The sequence below is a fragment of the Athene cunicularia genome (genome assembly GCF_003259725.1).
Source record: "Athene cunicularia isolate RWA chromosome 4 unlocalized genomic scaffold, athCun1 chr4_part1, whole genome shotgun sequence".
Taxonomy (NCBI): Eukaryota; Metazoa; Chordata; class Aves; order Strigiformes; family Strigidae; genus Athene; species Athene cunicularia.
In genome coordinates this window covers 34,896,264-34,918,166 of record NW_020799098.1, presented here as the reverse complement: position 1 = coordinate 34,918,166, position 21,903 = coordinate 34,896,264, and the positions used below count along the sequence as shown (strand labels likewise).

The 21,903-nt window shown below is 43.7% G+C and overlaps 1 protein-coding gene across 1 annotated transcript in view; it reads right to left on the bottom strand.

Moving 5' to 3' along the window:
- Window positions 1–21,179, bottom strand: part of IRF2 (interferon regulatory factor 2) — a 31,061-nt gene extending 9,882 nt beyond the window's left edge. Inside the window, exons 1-6 of the mRNA XM_026847017.1 lie at window positions 21,030–21,179; window positions 19,985–20,092; window positions 8,821–8,920; window positions 8,034–8,210; window positions 5,953–5,999; window positions 1,938–2,049 (exon numbers count right to left, since the gene is read on the bottom strand). Coding sequence (XP_026702818.1) covers window positions 1,938–2,049; window positions 5,953–5,999; window positions 8,034–8,210; window positions 8,821–8,920; window positions 19,985–20,071 — 523 coding nt within the window. The 5' untranslated portion in view covers window positions 20,072–20,092; window positions 21,030–21,179. The remainder of the gene's footprint in view (window positions 1–1,937; window positions 2,050–5,952; window positions 6,000–8,033; window positions 8,211–8,820; window positions 8,921–19,984; window positions 20,093–21,029) is intronic.
- Between the last annotated feature and the right edge of the window lie 724 nt (window positions 21,180–21,903).

The window sequence follows — 21,903 nt, the reverse complement described above, 5'->3', positions numbered from 1 at the left end:
GGGGGGGGGGGGGGGGGGGGGGGGGGGGGGGGGGGGGGGGGGGGGGGGGGGGGGGGGGGGGGGGGGGGGGGGGGGGGGGGGGCGAAGAGCGCACACACACACAGAGTTAATTTTTATCCAGGAGAAACCAGTATTGTGCAACCCTGACAGGATATAAGCAGGCCATCTGCAGTGTTTTACCTCTCTCCTTAATACCTGATGAATTCTTACCCACCCTGAGAGATTAACTTGCACAGCAAAAATTACTGCTTTGTTGGGCAATACACCACAAATTTCCCGCGAGCTGCACATATGTCAGCAACACTGCAGGTGCCATTTGTCTTTCCTTCCCTCCAGTTGACTTCCCTCCTTCCTGCAGAACAGATCTATTTTACTGTTTTCCCCCACTTTACATCACAATCCTGCTTGCAGTCCTAAATAAGGACTTCTCTCTCCAGTCTGAATAAGCAGCACATTTCACAAGTCATTAATTAAACAACACTGGATGAGTTACTGGATAAGATACCCACCCGAGCACTTGCTGTCCTACCCCTGAAAATAGATTCTATGAGTCCAGAGAAAAAATAAAGCCCTTAAGGTGCAAATTCAGTCTGTTCCTCTGAACCTTTTACTTGGTTTTCCATGACAGACAATTCTTAGATGTTGATGTTGCAACTATGGGTCCTATCCTGTAAATTACTGAGATCTTCTAATGTGCAACATGCATTCACCTCATCATAAAATCAAACAGGAGTTCAGGATACACTGCACTGTAGAAAACTGAGACATTTGCAGCAAAACTACTCTCTTTGATGTTGGTGGATTTTGGGGAACACCAGGTACATTCCAAAGACTGCTGTTAATTGATCTCTGTTTGACTTTAAGACTGTAAAACAAAGCAAAAGTGCATTCTTTCACTGGACTGTATATTGGCCTTGGGGTGTTTCAGATTTGTTTATGAGTCAGTCAGTAAACAGGAAGCATTAACAGCACTACAGTGCTATTCCTTCAAGTTATAAACCCCTCTGTAATAGAGGAGCAACAATCATGTTCTAACACTCCTACAGAGCAACAGCTGATTAAATGGACTGCCATAAAAAGAGGAAAAATACTAAGAGTCCTCAGTTACAGAAGTACTCGAGGAGAATGACTATGCAAAGCCTTGTGACTTAAGAAATGGGCATCAAAAATAGTCACTGCACATAATTTCTGCCATCTCTCCCAGCAGAAGACTAACGTATCTTTCAAACACTTTTTCATCATATATAAAAGTGGAATTCTAGACAAAACGGTATATGGGTCACATTTCTAAGAGCCCTTGCTGCAGTGACAACCTCAGCCAAAAAAGAGCTGTCAAAGACTAGCTCAATTATTCTACTGAGAACCAATTATTCACATGCTGAGGTGACAGCTAATTCCTAATGTACCAGTTTCTAAATCCAGTCTTCACTGATCCTTGTTGTTAACTCAGTGCTGTTAAGAACAAACTGCTACTGAAATGCCAGTAAAAAGAACCAAGTTCCTCCATTTCATCTGCAGGTTTAAACTCCCAAATAAAATTTTATGCTATACAAACCTCTGCTCTGAGCAATGGGAAACTACCACCCGACTGCAGTTTAATTCCCATGTGCCACTGGCTACAGTCTCCTCATAGCTGAGGACTACCCTTTGGAGTAAGCTTATGTTAGGAAAAACCACCTGAGCATGTCTGTAAGTGCTTTACTCTCACAGGCACCACACTGCCACAGTGCTGCTCGCTTTCTCTGCAAGGTAGCGGGATTGACCTGCAACCACGACCTCACGTGGCTTGGGCTAGTGAGAAATGGGTCAACCTGCCTGCAACCTCGGCATTCTCTTAAGTGGAAAATGCTGATGGGAAGCTGAGTTTGGCAGAGACAAAAGGTTTTTTTGAAGTCACCTGTATGCTTAGCATATAAGAAAAGCATAGAAGTACTTACCTACAAAGTTCACTGTACTGTCAACTTCATTTTTTATAGTGGAGGACAGGAAATAGTCAGAAGTGACATCATTTAGCCCATTAATCCCAAAAGATGATTCAACTGGCTCTTGCTAGAATGAAAACAGTACAGTTGGGTCAGGTTTGATTTATTTTAGGAGCCTGGACTGAGTTCATCTCTTTGATCTGAGATGGTAATAAATCATATTGCTTCTGCCTGCCATATACCCCCTGCTCTCTGCTAGACACTATCTTAGAGCAAGTATTTTGGTTCTCTGAGAAGAAGCCAGAATATACTCTATTTCCAAATCTTTTGCTTTGAAACAAAAGCTATTTTTAATTTTCAGATTTAGAGTGAGCCTTCAGAGACCAAAAAATTAGTCTGCTATTTACAAGAGATTAACATTTGGAACAAACAAGGAAGAAACACTGATTTAAAACGGTACTCTATTTAATATTCATCCTCATTCCCTTCCAAACATGCTGTATGCCTTAGCGCTCTCTGAAAGAAGCCTTAGCTTCTGTACAGCAATTACTAAATTCTAGCTTTAATTTTTCTCTGCAGCAAGCCTGAAAGCAAACCGAAGTGTTTACACTAAATACAGCCTTTTAGATCACATCATAAACATTACCACAGGGCAATAGCGTTGGGAAAACACCACCTGTTCTACATAGACTGAGCCTTCCACAAGATGCATCTCTCTAGGTCTGGTACACTTGAGTGGGAATCTAAAAAGCTCCCTTCAGAATAGACACCTAGAAGTTTAATTCCACAAACTCAGGATTTCTTTAGAAAGCTATAAACACATTTAAAGCATTATCTACAGGTCCAACCTCCTTCCTGGTATTGGCTCCCTTACAGGGTTATCAGTTTCAAAGTCTAAAGTCTTCTGCTCCTACTCTGGGCTGGCCATGTGAGGGAAGTTCTACCTCGCTGCTGACCCAGAGACATCTGCAGAGAGGTGCAGAGCTGCCAGTTGGATTTGATGTCACACCATGCTCATTTTCACTGCTCTAAAGCATTTCAGCAAGGGCAAGGTGAACTGTAAGACTTGTGGTGCCAGCCCTCCACAGTGCTAACTGTAGGAACTGTTATCACGGAGACAAAAAACTACCCGTCACGCTGTCCCGTTTTCTGTGGATGACACATGCTATGATTGTGATCTACTCAAAGAGAGCTGTCACTTCCACACCTTCTTAGCCATTAACAAGGCAAATATACACTCTGTCCCAAGACCCCCGTGTACATCAGAAGGGTGCAAAGTTAGCATTAATGGCCTTTGAAGAGTTACACTGGTTGTGTCAACCCACAGGTCAAAGACCTGGAGAGCTGGAAAACATAAAATTAGCTGCTATTGATCCACTGAGGATCATGACTGCAGAGACAGGTTAGGGCTGCACACTGGAGCCCTGAGCCTCTGGTGTTGTGCAGTGCTTCAGCAAATACAGCAACCCCCATAGGAATGCTGCACGTGCAGCACCTTGCTCAGCTTTACTGAGGCTTGGTTACAGAGAATTTTATTTAGTAGCCCCTTTTGAGCTGCAGAAGCAAACATGCATCATTGAACTCATTGAACTCTGGCACTCTGATGGTGCCAGATCCACAAAGGGCCTTGGACACTGGCACAGTTGGTGTTAACTCACCTAAATTTTCAGTGTCGAGATGTCTAGCCTAAGCTAAATGCATGAGGAAAGGTGTCACTTAGAGTTAAAAAATGTCTCAACAGGGAGCTGTATGCACAGTCAAAAGGTTACATCCAGGATAAGGTAGAAATAAAGCCTCAAGCAGGCAGTTCAGTCCTTTGTTTCAAACGAAAGAGCCTATTTTTATCCAGGCTACTCAAGACACTTACGGCTTCCTCCAATTGCTGAGAAATCATTTTTTAATGGAGAGACTCCGTTTGCCCAAAAGCCCAGTGGCAGGAGACCTATCTGCAAGGTGGGAGACCAGCTTGCAGTCCCACTTGCCTAGAGCAGAGCAGATATTTGGTAAGGCCAAGGTCTCACATTCATGGGGACAAGCAATGAATGCCCTGAGCACTCAGCAAGGTCTGACAGGGCTCTTCACCCCCAACAGCAGTTGCTATGGGTGCCCACAGCATCCAGCAGTGGGAGGGCTCAATGTGAGACTCTTGGTACACCGAAGTCCGTTTGTAGATTTGCAATCAGATCTTCATCTGCTTGCTCTGCTGATATTACCCCACTGCAGCTACCAGGCAGATCATGGAGCAGCCTCCCACTCACCTCCACTAAAGCGAGGATTTCAGGGTAACTGCAAGGCATTCAAGGCAAAACACACATCTCAGATCTCAGGAATTCATATCACCAAGCAAAGCAATTATAAACAGCTTTCAATGCTCAGATATGCACATTTGCACTAATTCATCCATCACCCTTCTCTGCTCTTATAGTATTCAACATTCAGTGGTCAGTCTAAGACTGAAAGGAGCATCTATTTTAAAATCTAGGCATATCTGGAAGCCAGCTTGTATACGCATTTGTCAGAATAAGGAGCAACAGACAGGAATACTACCTGGCCCCAGCTCAAAGCCTACAAGAGCTAAGTGGCCATACCATAGTTGGTGGCTGGTGAACCATATGCTTGTAATAGTTATTGCTCGTAGGTGTATGTGCATAGCCAATTCAGCTCACTGCTCCTGTGATGCCTGGCCTAATGCTTCTGTGCAGCTCAGGACAACTGAGCTGGAGGAAAATGCTCCCAAAAGCTGTGAGCATTACCCCGCCGGCACCTACTCCCCAGGCATAATGCCTCATGTACTAATCTGACAGACATCACTGGGACTCCCTCAGCAATGCCTATTTGTGAGATTAATATTAATGGACAGGATGGGATTGTTCAAGCACATCTACAGCTTTTCAGGCATATAATATTTTGACTAAAAGATTGTGAAGGAGGGGAATGACAAAGTACTGCTGCCAGCTTTGGCAGGTACCACAGGCTGCTCTGTTCTGACCAGAGGAGTTTACTGACTCCCTCTGAACACAGGCTACCATCAGAGTCATGTTATAAAAAGCACACATGGCTGCATGATCCAGATAGGATGGTTAAAAAGTGGTTCCTTTAAGACAATTTAAAAATCACAGTATTCTGACATATTAAGTCCACAAGTCACAACTTCCAGGACAGTGTCTGCCTTCCAAACCCAATTTCAATGGAGGATTTTTCCCAGGCCTCTGGGTTCACCTGGCCCAGAGCATTCCCTGGCCAGCAGGTGCAAAACCTGTACCCAGGTGAGGGTGGCACAGCCCTTCACAAGCAAGCAGCAGGTGACTGAGCTGCCCTTCTGCTGCAGACATGGCTGCTACATGCAACCCAAGAACACCAACTTTAGATGAAGGCTGAAACCTTTGTGATTTGCTTTTTGATAAAATCAAAGGCAGATCAAATCCTGGTGGCATGTAATACTGGCCACCTCAAAGAAGCACTTGGCAGAAGTGCAAAATCCAGGAAACACCATGCTTTGCAGGGAAAGCTAACATCAGTCTGGGTCCATGCTCTGAACAAGCAGAAATCTCAGGCACCGACTGAGGAGCTTTACAACTGAGGTCATTTAACTGACAAAACATGAGCAGAAGGTGCAGCTCTAACAGAACTTCTTCCCCTTCACTAAACAACAATGAATTTCCAATGCCTTACGCACAGAAATTGCTAACAAAAGGTAGCTCTGTTGTTCAGAAGCATTCCTTCCATAACTACTGTACTTCTACTTTCACAGACAAACAAATGGCAAATGTATTGCCGAGGCTGCCAGTTTTCCAACCTCCAGGCATTGTAACACAGGCCTGTGTCAACTGATGACATCAGTCAAGGCTCTAACAGCCTTCACTTTAAAAAAAAACCCCAACAAACATCCCATGTAACTGTAGCTACTTAACCAAACCACAAGCATGAGAGATTTGCAAATATCCACCACAATATACTATTGGGGCTATTAAAAAAAATTGCAACAGATTGTTTTCACAAGCTCTCACACTATTAAACAGCCACTTCTTACCTTAATCTGTTTTAATTTGTCATCCTTCTCGGACTTCGTTTTTTTTCCTGCAACAACAGAAGGAAGATTTCTTGAACTCCTATGTGCCATGAGTTATCCTTTTATACTTTCTATATTTATCAACAAATAGCCCCAGAACATGCCTTAAAATGGTAGTATCTCCTAAGAAGGGAGAACACATTTTGCTTAATTTTAAACCCCCCTTAAGGCCAGGGCAGTCAAAAATTCACCTTGAACACTCTGGCTTTGTGTTTTGTTATTTAAGGGTTACAAAAAAGAACCATGGTGAGACTAACGAAAGAAACTGCAGTCAAAAAATCAAGGTGAAAAATATCAAGGTGATAAATATGGAAGAGTGACAAAGCAATAAGGTCTGTTGAAAAAAGAAGGGGGAGAAAAATATTCTTAAAGGGAAAAAAATCAAAATTTATGTCTCATCACATCTGTGACACTCTCACTGTAGCTATAGAATAAGGGAGATTTTTCATTGATTTACCATTAAAAGAGATCACAATAAACTTAAAAAAATATTTTTCTGAACAGTCGCAACCTGAAGGGGGAAATATTTATTATAATTCATGCAAAAGTGGTTTATGCAATCATGCTGGAGTTGAGAATCCAGAAAAACACACAGCGCATGACCCTCACAATATGTTGTGTGCCTTGGCAGACCCCAGTGTTGCTGCCCCTTCTCTGACCTGACAGGACCCTGATGTAAAAGCTCAGACTTGCTGGTGCAAGTTCAGCTCTGCCCACAGACCTGTCCCAGGAATTTCTCCCATCTGTACTACAAGATAGCAGTGAGAATTAGAAATGTTAGCAGCCAAATTCTTTTGCTCTCACTCACAAATTTAGCCATGTGCCACGCAGAAATGGCATGTGAGAATATACACAGGGCCCAAAATATGTCAAGAGTTTTACCATAACTGGACTAGTTACAGAATCCTCTCCTGCTACAGTCCCTGTCTCCAGAATCTCAGCTTTCATGATGAACTTTTCTAGTTCCTACAGCTATGTAATGAATTTACCACAATGGGACAGGTTATGGTTTTGGGAAATATGCCTGAACATAAAAAAATACACCATTGACAAGACACTGGAAACAGTTTCAAAGACAACATGCTACCTTTTGCACACTGATCTCTTGTTCATAGTATGATTCTGCACCAAAAATGCCAGAGTTCCTAATTTCCAAACACACTGACCTCAAACTGAAGATGTGCCTTCCACTTCTCAATTTAAGAAAATAGCAAACTGAGCTACAGGTGAACTGAACTGGATCTTAGAGGAACACCGTGCGTTTGGTTTGCAGGTTACCTTTTAGTCCAAAAATTCTAGACACTAGAGGATACCAGAGGACTAAGGAAGCCATTGTCTACTCCATAAACCAGTAATGAAGCCATAGGGACATTAAGAAGCCTATGTTTCTACTCCATAAGAAACCAAATACTCATGAGATTGACATGGTGGTTAGGTCCTCTCCTGGCAGGTGGGAGATCTAATCCCTAAAATAGGGGATTCAAACATAAGTTTCCAATTTCACCATTATCATGCTGTGGGGGCTGGTTTTTCATGGCCTAGTGTAGCTACATAACTAACAAAGTGGTTTCATGGTTTAATGTTTGGAGCAGAGAGTGTAACGCTCCCACTCAGCTCAACAAAGCACCACTCTATTTCTATCCTTCCTTGAAAAAAGATAACAAAATGTCTGCCACTATACTCTGAATGAGCCCTACTGAGCTAAATGCATTGTTTTCTAATATTCGCCTAATCATTTTCCTTGACTGAAGGAGACCTGGGACTAACATCTGAACACATCTCCACCAGCTTTAACAGAACTAACACAATTTACACACATCACCAGTTTGGGCACATTGCATCTTGTTGATCCTCTCTCCAAGTGGCTTTTTCTCATAACTTAATGTAGCCCATCTTCCACACAGCTATTCCTAAATTCTGGGGAACATCTGGATAAAAACATCCAGTTTCACAGCAGAAGCAGATCTGGCACAGTTTGTGGGCCCCAAAATAGTAACAATGCCCCCAACACCATTTTCATATTGACAAGCTCTCCCCTCTACCTTTTTTAGAAGGTCTTTCAGATAATGGCAGCATCCGGTACACCCTGAAGGCATTGTTTCCTTTCTTTATACTTTTGTCCTTCACTTCTTCTATGTCGGGCAGGGAGTTCATAGCACAACGGAAGTTTGCCTTCCACGTCTTTGGATCAGGTTTATCTACTCCTGACTGGTACTTTCCTAAGCAAGAACAGAAAGTTAGGCACACACAACGTGCAATTGAAAACCTAAGGCTATATTAATAACAGTGTAAGTTAACTTCAAGGTATCAGCCTTCGGTTCCCATGACAAGCATTCAAACATTAGCTGAGGTTGCAGAAGAGTGTTGTGATCTCATTCCCATGCACATTTCTAGTACTCATGATGAACAGTTTCTCTTCAAGAAAGACCCAGGGCACTGCAGATTAGATGTGACTCCACAACAATGTGGAAAAGCTTGCACAGCATTTACCTTTATTATGTCTGGCTCAAATCCACAGAAAAGCATAAAAAGCCTAAGGGCCCAAGTCTACAAAGTGCTGAGTGTGCTCCACTCCCAACAGTTTTGAACCCAATCTTGTTAACACTCAAATCAATTAAGTTTTACTGTGTTCCTCCATGCAAATGAGTTATGGTACTTCAATAAAGCTGGAAAGTATCACAGGCCTTGAAAAAAGCATTTATCCTCCCACAAATCTAGAAACTTAAATCCACTCTCTGTGTGAGTAAAAACAAAGACAAGAAAGAAGCAAAATGTAACTTTAAAAGGGAAAATAGTGTGACAATCTGTCCTACAGGAGAGTTCCAATACCTGTGTGAATTGCCCAGTTTCTAAATAAGGGAGCATCTTTTTCAACATCCCACCCATGTCTTGCAGCATGCATCCAGGGAATCTGAAAAATCTTCTTCTCCTGTAAGGGAAAACAAACAGAAAATGCTGACACTGACTGACTTGAGGGATCCTCTGATGACTTTAGTCACTTATTTAAAAGCACAGTTCCAGCCCTGGCAAGTGTTATGCTTCCTTCTAACCCAGTGCTGCTGTCACTGAACTCAATAGGAAAATATCCACTGGCGTCACTGAAAGCAGAATACAGCCCTAAGTATATGAAATACTCAGAAGCCCCTTCACGGACGATGGGCCTGGCAACTTTCCAAGCTGACACACGGATAAAACATGCAGTGCTACACATTTCTAAACATTCAAATGAAGGCTAGTTTTGGCAGCACAGACACATTTATGATTAGAAAAATTGGGTATTAAACTAAACGACCCTAGGAACAGAGCAAATTCAAGGGATTTGGAATTCAGCCAGTAAAATACTAGCATGGTAAAGGAAAGGGATCTCTCAAATTTATATGCCAAGCAAATGGACATATGAATATATTAACAGTAGACATCTCTCCAGCGGGGATAAAAACTACAAGACACCCATGTGAAGGGGTGGCACTGAAGACAGTTGAACTTATTTTAGTTTAGAAACTTTAGGCCAAAGAGAAGTGCATTTAAAGCAACCCAAAGGAAGGCATTTTTTAAATTATTTTTTTAACACACAACATGTAGTTAAATGAGGGCATGTGTTATGTGGCAGAAGTATAAACTGATTCCCAAAGGGATCAGAAAATCTCATGGCAAACAGTACACTGGTGACTGTTAAAGATCATAGTTTTGGGATGCAGCTCAAGATCTGGAAGCCCAGTGGCTTTCAGAGCTTGGACAGCATGTTCTCTATACTCCTTCCACAAGCACTTAGCACACAGGATACTGGGCCAGACGGATGCTGTGTCAGATGTGCTTTTATGTCACACAACACAGGAACAAAATCCTATATGCTGATGACCTACAGGGCTGCTTCAGAACCCTTCATGCTCATTTCTGCAAAGCCATACAAAAGGAGTTTGTTCCAGAACACCTGTTTTTTCTCCCCTGTTGGGGGAAATACATCTTATCTGGCTTCACATGCAGACATCTTGCACTATAAACACTGCCACTATACGTTTAGATCCACTTCTCAGTCTGTGAAGAGAAAAGCTCTTCCAGAGCAAAATGCACCCTCCTCCTGAGGTGGCCACCCATGCTACATCAACTGAATTACACTCTAAAAGAGCCTATTTCCCTCCATTGACTATAAACAACTCTAGACAGGTAGCTCCCATTTAAATGACTGCATTGTAGATGTCTGCAGACGGGTGAGATAAAATTCTTTGCCCTTTCCCTTTCCTCCAATAATCATTTTTCTTCCTTGTCTGTCTGGTTAATATTTCACTACAGTCAAGGTTAGGTTTATTTCCCTTCCTTCCTATGTGATCTTTTTTGAGCCTGCATTTTGTATTGTCCTTCAACTCTTGTCTTCAATCCTTTCTCTCATTTACATTCATTCACTGTTCTGAATTGCATTCTTCCCTTCTCACTTGGCTTCATCTTTAATTTTGGTGAAAGCATAGATTTAACACATTCCTCATTCCCCTTCAAACCCTCACAGTCTCATCCCTTCCTCTTAATCTATTCCCATCAGTTCTCTCACATGTCTTTTGCTTCCTTATTCTTCCCTCTCTGTGTAGTTAAATCATCCTACAGATGCTCTCCTTTTTCCCCAAGTAGAAGTGGTCTAAAGAAAGCCTCAACCCCACTATCCTGTGGTCCACAGAACTATTGTATTAATCAGAAATAGAAAAAGCTTCATTGCTTTTAGTGTCCCATAGACTATAATGAGCATGAAAAAAAAATTCTTATTTCCATAGAAAAAAATTTATATCAAGAAGAACTTTATGAATTGACCAGATTAAAAAGTAATCTCATGCTTAGTAATGGGGAGAGGTTTGAACAATGCTACACAACGCTACGGAGGTTATACCATGGATTTCATATTCTGTATAATTCAAAAAGTTCTACAGGAACTAGCAGACCGAACAAGACTCCAGACACAGCACCCTGTCATCATCAGCCATACCCACTGCTTCAAAGGAAGGTGCCAGAACACTCAACAGCAGTCTCAGTGTTCATTACAGAAAGTTTTTTCCAATCCCAGGTGACTTGAGGCACACAGACTTAGAGCAAATTATAATTAAAATAACAAAATAACAGAATCCATGTATTATAATAATACATATGTAATTTTACATAGCTATTTGTGGCGGTTTGAACTCAGGGGGCAGCCAGATGCCACATGGCCAGCCCTTCACCTCCCCCTCCCCCCTCTGGTAAGATAGGGGAGGGACAAAAGAAGAGGATACGTGGGTTGAATAAAAAGAAAGAATTTACTAAATATAACAAGAGAACAAGAGTAACAATGGTGAGTTCAAAAAGAAAACGAGTAACATGCAACATTGGCTTTACCGAGCGTGGCAACCGCCCCCCCCAGCAGCAACACGGCCCGAGGAGCAGACAGCTGATGAAAACCTCCAGCAGAAAGCCAAGAAGGAGAGAGCAACCCACTCACCTGGGCATGACATCAAATGGTATGAAATACTCCAATGAAAATTAATTCCATCCTGGTCAAAACCAGGACAGTCTCCACCCCTATTCCATACAACTGACGTTATGATCAGGTTTCTGAATGTATCTTAAGGAATCACCACCCCCTCTTTTTTTCAGGTCTCACAGATATCATTCCCTCAGTGTATGGTCCATCCTTCCACAATGTTTTCTGAGTTCATTTGGTCCATAACTTCAGGTTCCATCTATCATGACAGTCATTAAGCTGAGGAATGAGGCAGAGTTGGCTCAGTCAGTGGAGCAGGAGGCTTTGGATGTGGCACAGGGATGTTGCAAGGCACTAAATGCAATAACAGGGTTATCTGACAGTCTGGTTCATTGGCTATTCTCACCTAAAATCCAATCTCCCTGAGGCATGCATCGGACCTCTCCATCCTTCTGCATCACCCATCAAGTGCACCCAGGTCCTTGGGCAAAAGTAATTCCATGCATGGGTTTACCTTTACCCAATGCAGGAATAACCCAGATGGCCTTCCCCAACATACTCCTAATGTGCACTACAGGGGCTCTATCCGCACCCACGGTATGTAGGAGGTTTGACTGAGCAGGGCTCACTTGCTTGGCAGATCTTCTGGTATTGACTAACCAGGTGACTTTTGCTAAATGCACGTCCCATGTTTGGAAGTTCCACCACCCATTGCTCTCAGTTAGTTTTCAGCAATCCACTGTACCGCTCATTTCCCCAGAGGCTGTTGCATGGTAGGGAATGTGATATATCCACTCAATGCCATGTTCTTTGGCCCAGGTGTCTATGAGGTTGTTTCAGAAATGTGTCCCATTATTTGACTCAATTCCTTCTGGCATGCCACGCTGCCATAAGACTTTCTCCTCAAGGCCTAAAATGCTGTTCCAGGCAGTGGTATGGGACATGGCATGAGTTTCCAACCAACCAGTGGCTGCTTCCACCACTGTAAGCACATAGTGCTTGCCATCTTGAGTTTGTGGGAGCGTGATATAACCAATCTGCCAGGCCTCCCCATATTGATACCATCATCCTCCGTACCAAATGGGTTTTAACCATTTGGCTTGCTTGATTGTAGCACATGTCTCACATTCATGGATTACCTGTGCAATAACATCCATGGTTAAGTCCACCCCTCGGTCATGAGCCCATCTATATGTTGCATCTCTTCCCTGATGGGCCCAACGAGCCAGAAATTGTTCACCCTTATGTTGCCAGTCCAGATCTACTTGAGACATCTTGATCTTGGCAGCTTGATCTGCCTGTTGGTTGTTCTGATGCTCTTCAGTGGCCCAGCTCTTGGGTACACGAGCGTCCACATGACGTACTTTCACAACCAGATTCTCTACTTGAGCAGCAATATCTTGCCATAATTCAGCAGCCCAGACGGGTTTGCCTCTGTGCTGCCAGTTGCTCCATTTCCACTGCTGTAACCAGTAACTCCACAGAGCATCTGCCACCATCCATGAGTCAGTACAGAGGTAGAGCACCGGCCACTTTTCTCGCTCACCGATATCCAAGGCCAGCTGGACAGCTTTCACCTCTGCAAACTGACTCAATTCACCTTCTTCAGCAGCTTTGGGGCTGTGTGGGGCTCCATACAGCTGCCTTCTACCTTTGATGTTTTCCTACACTGTGACAGGACCTGTCGGTAAATGGGGCACATCGCTTCTCATTATCCGGTAGCTCAGTATATGGTGGGGCCTCTTCAGCATGTGCTACCTCTTTGGTGCCATTCCAAAATCTTTGCCTTCTGGCCAATTTGTGATCACTTCCAATATTCCCAGACAGCTGAGGCTCCCTATTCGAGCCCGTTGTGTGATCAGTGCAACCCATTTACTCCACGTGGTATCAGTTGCATGGTGTGTGGAGGGGACACTCCCTCTGAACATCCAGCCCAGCACTGGCAGTCGGGGAGCCAGGAGGAGCTGTGCTTCAGTCCCGATCACCTCTGAAGCAGCTCGAACCCCTTCATGTGCTGCCAGTACCTCCTTATCGGCTGGAGTGTAGCAGTCTTCTGATCCTCTGTATCCCCGACGCCAAAACCCCAGAGGTCGATCCCGAGTCTCCCCTGGTGCTCTCTGCCAGAGACTCCAGGTAGGGCCATTCTTCCCGGCTGCAGTGTAGAGCACATTTTTAACATCTTGCCCTGTCCGAACTGGCCCGAGGGCTACTGCATGAAATCTTTCCTGATTAATTTGTTCAAAAGCCTGTCACTACTCCGGGCCCCATACAAAATCATTCTTTTTCCGAGTCACTTAATAGAGAGGGCTGACAATCTGATTGTAATTTGGAATGTGCAGTTACCAGAAACCCACACCACCTAAGAAAGCTTGTGTTTCCTTTCTGTTAGTTGGTGGGGGCATAGCTGTTATCTTATTAATCAACTCCATTGGAATCTGCCGATGTCCATTTTGCCTTTTTACTCCTAAAAACTAGATCTCTTGTGCAAATCCCTTGACTTTACTATGCTTTATGGCAAAACCGGCTCTCAGAAGGATTTGGATTATTTTCTCCCCTTTCTCAAAAACTTCTGCTGTATTACCCCATATAATGATATCATCAATGTACTGTAAATGTTCTGGGGCTTTACGCTGTTCCAGTGCAGCATGGATCAGTCCATGGCAAACAGTGGGGCTGTGTTTCCACCCCTGGGGCAGTTGATTCCAGGTGTGTTCGACACCCCTCCAGGTAAAAGCAAACTGTGGCCTGCATGCTGCTGCCAGAGGATGGAGAAAAATGCATTGGCAGTATCAATCGTGGCGTACCACTTGGCTGCCTTCGACTCTAGTTCATACTGAAGTTATAACATGTGTGGCACTCAGCACTCTGTGGTGGCGTGACTTCATTCAGGCCATGACAATCCACTGTCAATCTCCACTCTCCATTAGACTTTCGCACTGGCCATATGGGGCTGTTAAAAGAGGAGTGCGTCTTGCTGATGACTCCTTGGCTCTCTAGCTGACGAATCAGTTTATGGATCGGGATTACAGAGTCTCAGTTGGTGCGGTATTGCCGTCGGTGCACGGCTGTAGTGGCAGTTGGCACCCGTTGTTCTTCAACCCTCAGCAATCCCACAACAGAAGGATCCTCTGATAGACCAGGCAACACAGAAAGCTGTTTAATTCATTCTGTTTCCAAGGCTGCTATAACAAAAGCCCACCGATACCCTTTGGGGTCCTTATAATACCCTCTTCTGAGATAATCTATGCCAAGAATGCATGGAGCATCTGGGCCAGTCACAATGGGGTGTTTTCCCCAATCTTTTCCACTTAAGCTCACCTCGGCCTCTAATACAGTCAACTGTTGAGACCCGCCTGTCACTCCTGAAATACAAATGGGTTCTGCTCCTTTAAAATTTGATGGCATTAGGGTGCATTGAGCACCAGTGTCCACTACAGCCTTATACTGCTGGGTGTCAGATGTGCCAGGCCATCGAAGCTACGCCTTCCAGTAAACTCAGTTGTCCCTGTCCTCTGCCTGGCTGGAGGCAGGGCCCCTCTAGTGTTGGTCATAATATTTGCTAATGACAAATGGGTTAGTGTGGTGTGCACAAGTTTCAGCCTCATCTTGATTACTGGAAACTGAAGTAGCATTTTTCCTGAAAAGACGATGTTTTGTACTTGTTCTTCCTTCCAGCTCACATACACACTTTTCTAGGAGGTAGGTAGGTTTTCCATCCCGTTTCTTCATGTCTTCTCCATGGTCATGCAGGCAATGCCACAGCTTCCCCCATGGTGTGTACCAGTTCTCTTGAGTAGAGAAACAATTGCTCCTCATCGCCGAAATTCTGGTCCGTGCAGGTGGGGAGTAGGACATCTTCTCCCTAAGTTGCTGGACATCTTGAGATAATTGTTTCACAGCCGCGATGGTGGCAGAAGAGACATTTTTTTCATATTGTCGTAGTCAGCAAACCAGTTCATTCACTGTTGGTCCCTCTTCATCTGTCCAGTCCATTAGTGCCAACGTACTGGCATATGATGAGGGAGCGCTCCATACAAAAGTCCTCCACATGGGCTGGGTGCATCAGACTTCATCTGGATCTGTGGGTAGCTGTACATTATTGGGTCATAGTAAACTACCTCCCACACAACTGTATCCCTCAAGTATTGAAAGTGATCCACTTACTTGGTTGACATGTCAAGTCGTCCTTGAAGGGATGCCTCTCGCTCACACTTGACAGAAGTTGCTTCCAGAGACTGAGATTTTGTGTTTCCTTTCCAATGACTTTGTCAATGCCCCCTTCCCTAGACAGGGAACCCAGCTGCCTCGCCTCGCTGCCCTCTAGTTCCATGCCACTGGCCCTGCTATCCCGGCACTGCAGCAGCCAGGTAACAAGCTGCTCAGCTGGCTGGTGGCTGAAATATTTTCTTATGTCTCGCAGCTCACTCAGGGATAAGGATTGGGTGACTATCACTGGCTCTGCCTCCTCCTGTTCTTGTGACGGGCTTGGTTCATCATCACCCTATACACCGTGAGGGGATTTTCTTGTGTATTTCTTCTTCTGTATGGGGGCAACTGACACTGCCGTGGGCTGGTTCTCTGGTTCAGCTGCAGCGCCTGTCCCCGGGCTGCAGTCTCTGTTGCTTGGTTACTCTTAAAAAGTAGCTTAACCATAAACAAAATCTGAACCACATGCAGGAAAACACTAACTCCGAACATCACGGCAAACATGTTTTTGTCAACATTCCACAGATATCTGAACCCCCCAAATTTCTCAAACACAGCTGTAAACAGCCCCAGGGCCGATGACCACACACTATCATAGATGAGCATCATAGAGTGCAACAGAAACAAAACCTTAACCCACCTCTCAGGGAAGGTGAGCAACAGCATGGGAAACACGTATTGCATATGAGGGGATAAGATCTTAAGGAGCCAAGCAATACACATTTTACCCGTGTTTTTTGTTCTCTCAGACAAAAAGAAAAGCCTCTGTGCCCTATGTTTGGTGCCCAAAACTGTGGCACCACGTGGCCTGCCATTCACCTCCTCCTCTCCACTCTGGTAATATAGGGGAGGGACGAAAGAAGAGGATTTGTGGGTTGAATAAAAAGAAAGAATTTACTAAATATAACAAGAGAACAAGAGTAACAATAGTGAGTTCAAAAGAAAATGGGTAAAATGCAACAGTGGCTTACCGAGCGCGGCGACTGCCCCCCACAGCAGCAACACAGCCTGAGGAGCAGCCGGCGGGGAGAGACCCCAGCCCAGAGATCTACCACCCACCCGGGCATGACATCACATGGTATGAAACACTCCACTGAAAATTAACTCCATCCTGATCGAAACCAGGACACCTATATAGAAACTACACATTTTCTCATCAACTATCAAATAGCTAATGCTCTCTGAAATCCCACAAGACTGCGGCTTGCAGCAATACCATGTGGTTTTGTGTTCTGCTCTAGTTTATCTAGATGTCTTCTATTTAAACACTAATTTTTTTATTTCACACATTATCAAACATTTACCTATATCCTTCTTCAGTCAATGTTCCCTAAAAATGATCTTAATAGGAAAAGGCTCATCAGCGCTTTCCCTTAGACTTGGAAAACCATGTGCTGTCTGGTACAGCACTCCATCACTGGTCATTTGTGTAGGAGTCTTGTGTTGCTATTAAAAAGTTAGTCTCACCTAAAGTCAAAAGCACAATCCACAAAACTTCTGCAGCATAACAGGAATTGCAAACAAACTCTAGTGGGGACATCAAAAGGGAAAAGGTGTCTCATTCTTAGAAATAGGAAGAGGAAAAAAATATGGAATGCTTGCAACCCAAGCATTGCAAAATGCTTCAGGTAGGTGAACGAGCATGTGATCACATATTAGCTAGAAAATCATAGGACAAATTACAAATAGCAGCATCTGTCTGGAGGGTAATACTCCAAGCATCCATAAAAGTAGCAGGTTGCCTCTCGGCTCCTGTTACAGCTACTCCAAATGTTTCCACTCTAATTTCCTTTTCCAGACCCATGAGGGACACTGACCTCTCATTATCCCCCTCCTCACACCACCTCTGCCCTCTACTGAACTGTGTAATTTCCTTCACACCTCCCAGTTTTGTCTCTCCGGGAAGGTAAAGAAATTCCTTCCTCCCTCATGCCATTCAGCAGGATAACATTTTCACCAGGGAGGTACACAAGTATTTATTTTTTAAGCCATATAGAGAAGGGTCTGTTCTGGAGGGGAACACAAAGCAGGCCTAATAATGTGATCAACTGACAGTAGGGGAAGGAATGACGTTAAGTCAGCTGCACCTGATTTGTCATTTTTAACCCAGAGAGGTTTAATTCCTTTCTCAGTCTGGAAAAATTCCCCAAGAAGAGACAGTCAATGACAAACTCAGAATGGTAATTATTTCTTTAGTATGTAAATCTTACTTCATTAAAAGCGAAAGTTCGTGCACACTCGAACACACACATGCACACACCCACACAGGAGTGTCATTCTCTTGCTAATCTGACCCACCTTCCTTTCTGTACTGTGAACTTGCGTTTACCAAACTGTGATTAAAATACATAAATCCCAAAATCCTACATCCTCCAGAGTCAATTCTGTGGGTATACAATGGGCTGTGATTCCAATGACGCTATCACTGATTCCATGCATGGCTTTGTTTACAGTCAGGATTTACAGCAAAACCGGAAATATTTTTGGTTTAATGATTCATTGTTGGAATGAATGTTTAACATTTTTAAACAGAAATGCTCAGAAGTGCAGTGTTGAGTACAATAAAGGCAACCCAGAATGATGCCAAATCATGGGGCAGAAGTGGGGAATCAGAGTTTAATAAACGTCAAGGCAGGCCACTTAGCCTGGTATCCTCTTTCTAGTAGAAGCCAGAGCTTTGTTTTAGAAAAAAAAAACAAAACCAAAAACTTTGTGAGACGAGCCTTGTCAATATAGTATATGCTAACTAAGGATGAAATCTCCTGCTGACTCTTGCATGCAAACAGTTTATGCCAGAAGCACAAGGCAGAAATCACTGCAACAACACAATCAGAGGGCTGCAAACACTGAACAACATGAGTTGCAAACTGCCTTTATGGGCTGGTGGGCTAAACTTGGAAGAATGAAGCCCTCAGCACAGTGGCAGCGTTTTCACACTGCAGAGCAAGGGAGGCAAATACAATCCTGGAGTGTACCAAAAAAGGTTATATGAACATAACCTACAGATGACAACATTCTAATTAAGAGTAATATGCTCAAATCTGAAATACTGTGCCCTACTAAGTACAGAGAAATTATTTCAGGATTGGGCAGGAATGCCCAGCAAAGGACAGCAGAGATCAACTGTCAGCAGGAAAGAACTGACACCAAGGTAGAGATACTCAAGGAGAAGAATCCATTGGGACCTGAACGTGGGGTTCAAATTACAAAGACAACAGTAAAAACTGGTCTCTTCCTCCTCTTCAGCTGTGACCCCATTATGCAAGAACAAGGACCTACTCAAATTCACAGGGCAGCTAACTAGGGAATGGATAAAGCAATATTTATTTACCCAGCCACAGCATTTGAGAGTCGCTGATGCAGGAAGTTCCTGATAAGCAAAATTTGTAGCTGAAATTTAAAAGGGCTCCTGATAATTTTATAGTCACAAGCATTTCTAGCTTTGAAAGCTGAAATGAAAAGTAGTAATCTTAATTGCCATTCTTCAGCTCTAAAAATGATTACCTGAGCACCACAAGTACTACTATAGGGAGGATACCAGACTAACTGGGTTAGTGTTCTAACCAGAGTGGCAGCTCCTGTTTCTGCACCTGATTTTGTGCATTTCCACCCATTCAGATAACAAAGTAGACTCTGTAGCCAGAACTCCTTCATGCTTTTCAGTGTGGTGAATTACTCTCCCTGCATACTGCAGAATGCATGCAGTATTTTCAGGGTTTATTACTGTTCAAAGTCTCAAATACACACCTTGGTTTTAGTGAGCCTATTAAAAAATAATTCAAACTGGGCACTGACAGTTTGGAGCCCATACTTGTGCTCTCAAAGTGTCTAGAACTCTCAGTAAGGGCTCAGGACCAGGAATATTAGGTTTGGGTCTGACAGAGGAAAAGTTACCCCATTTTCTCCCAGGTTGAGAAGTATGAGACGTCATGCAAGTCTGAAAGAGGAGATCGTTGCTTCAACCCAGAGTCTAACACTGAATATAGCCTTCCACCTCAGGAGAGCATTTTGTTCACATCCCCCTGACGCTGCTTGGTGAGCAATCTGTTCCCAGCTTAAAAAAACACCCTAGCAGAGTCTCCAGAAATGCTCACTTCAACAACAAAGAGTTGGAAAATGCTTTCAAAGGAGCCATAAATCCACCAGGCTGAAGCAGGACGCCTCAGATCTGGCAGGAGAGGCAGGAGGAACAGGTTCAGCAGGAAGCATTCAGCTTTGCCCTTCCTCCCCATGTCACCCCTTTGAGAACAAGGAATGAGCTGATTTACCTATCTAAACCTCAGCCACTGCTATAAAGTCCCTCTTGACCAAAGGTACACACACACACGTACGTGCACCCCCCCTTACCTTATTTAGCCATTTCAGCCCTGGTATCCTGTTAGAGTTGATTTGCTCTTCCAGCCAGGGGCGCATCCGCATCCTTTCGACAGGCATTGTCACCCACCTGGGAAGGAGCTGCAGAGAACAAGGGACAAGGTTACTTGTTTTCCAGACAGAACACCCAGGCAGCTCCCCATCTCTGCGCAGTACAGAGATTAAAGTTTTGCAGGCATCAAACAATTATAATAGTGACTTTGGATCTGTGTGGGAGCCTTCCCTAAGAGCAACTGAGATAATAAAGCCTATGCTATGTCAGAAAACTCTTCTGGTACACTTGGATTAGGAAAACCTTTACCTGTGGAAAACACATCATACTGGCAAAAGCTTATCTGCTGATATAGGTGGGATACCAGAGCCCACAAAGAAAAACGGTTACGCTCCTGAAGAGACCTCTTTTTGGCCCGCGTACCTGCATTTGCACAGGACTTTTCTGTCAAAAAAAAAACGTACCCAAAAAAATCCACATGCAGAAGGCATCACTGTTCTAGCTAACATGATGCACCTGCTAATGAGAGTGCTTTCAAATGGCTGTTTCTGTCCCATAAACTTGACTAAAATTATGAAAAATACATTTAACATCACAGGACTTTATCAGACCATTTTGGTTCTGGCTGAGTAGTTTGATCCCTTCCTTCAGCTTTCTCTGATCAACTCAGTCACTGATTTTTTAGCTGCTCTTTTACATTTCAATACTGCTTAGCAGTGAGTGCTTTACAACACCCTCAGCTGCACCACACCACATTATATTATACAGTTAAGACTCAAACTGACTTCTTTCTCTCTCTCTCACATACACACACACGTGACCCTGATGCCACTTCCCTGTTTAGAGCTGTAAATTATTGACACAAGAGTCCAAAGTCTTGAACCCAAGGCAGAAAATTTTAAAAACATTAACCTATCTCAGGCACTGCTCTAAAAACGCCCATCGGCATTAGACACATATTAAAACACCCCATTAAACTCCTGTTAATCAGCCTGCAACCCATCATTTTCACATTCAAGTACTTGCATTTAGGCTGCTTCTTCTCTCCCTCTCTGCACCAGGCTCAGCTCCTTCCTCTCTCCTTTGTTCTTCACATCTGTGTTCTCTGCATCATTCTTAACTTCTCTGCTCCGCTATTCTTGTCACCTTTGATCTTAAAAAAAAAGAGGAAAAAAATGAGTAGGCCACATATTTGAAAGCACACAGCAATGACACAAATGTAAATGCGTTTGTTCTTGCTTCCTATGGGAGTACAGGCATCAGACAGACTAACAATTAGGCAGTACCAAGCCCACACCCAGCACAAGAGGAAGAAAAACGTTCAAAGTTTCCTCTCATTGCTCTGAGGACATGTATTTCCTGAAACTAATAAGGAATTAAAACCTGTGTGCAACAATAAGGCTCTTTGATGTGTTCAGAGAATTTACCAGCAGCCATGTTCACACTAATCGCTTAGCAAACATATTGGCATTTTATTCACTGCTGTGTGGAGCTGGTCATTCATGCTTCAGCCATAGCCTTTTCCAGTAACTATGAATTTCTAACATAGCTCAGATAATGGCTGCAACTGCTCAGCTCCCTTTCAGGTTCATGTCAGACATGAGAAAACAGCCAACTCCAGAACCCAACAGTGTCCAAGCCCTCTCTGTGCAAGAGGAAAACTGTTTTCTGGGTGATGGCAATGTGGGTGCAGCTTTTTCAGCCCCTGGGATGTGACACCGCTGCAGCCCCCTCTGCTTGGCACCAACGATCCTCAGCCAGGTTGCAGTGTTTACAGGAGATCTTTACCATCTTTCCCTACTACACGTTGGGTCAAAGCTGAAAAATGCAAATGTCAATGTACTAAAAACATGAGCAAATTTTTATTTGTCTGTCAAGGAAGAAACAAGTAGATGCAACA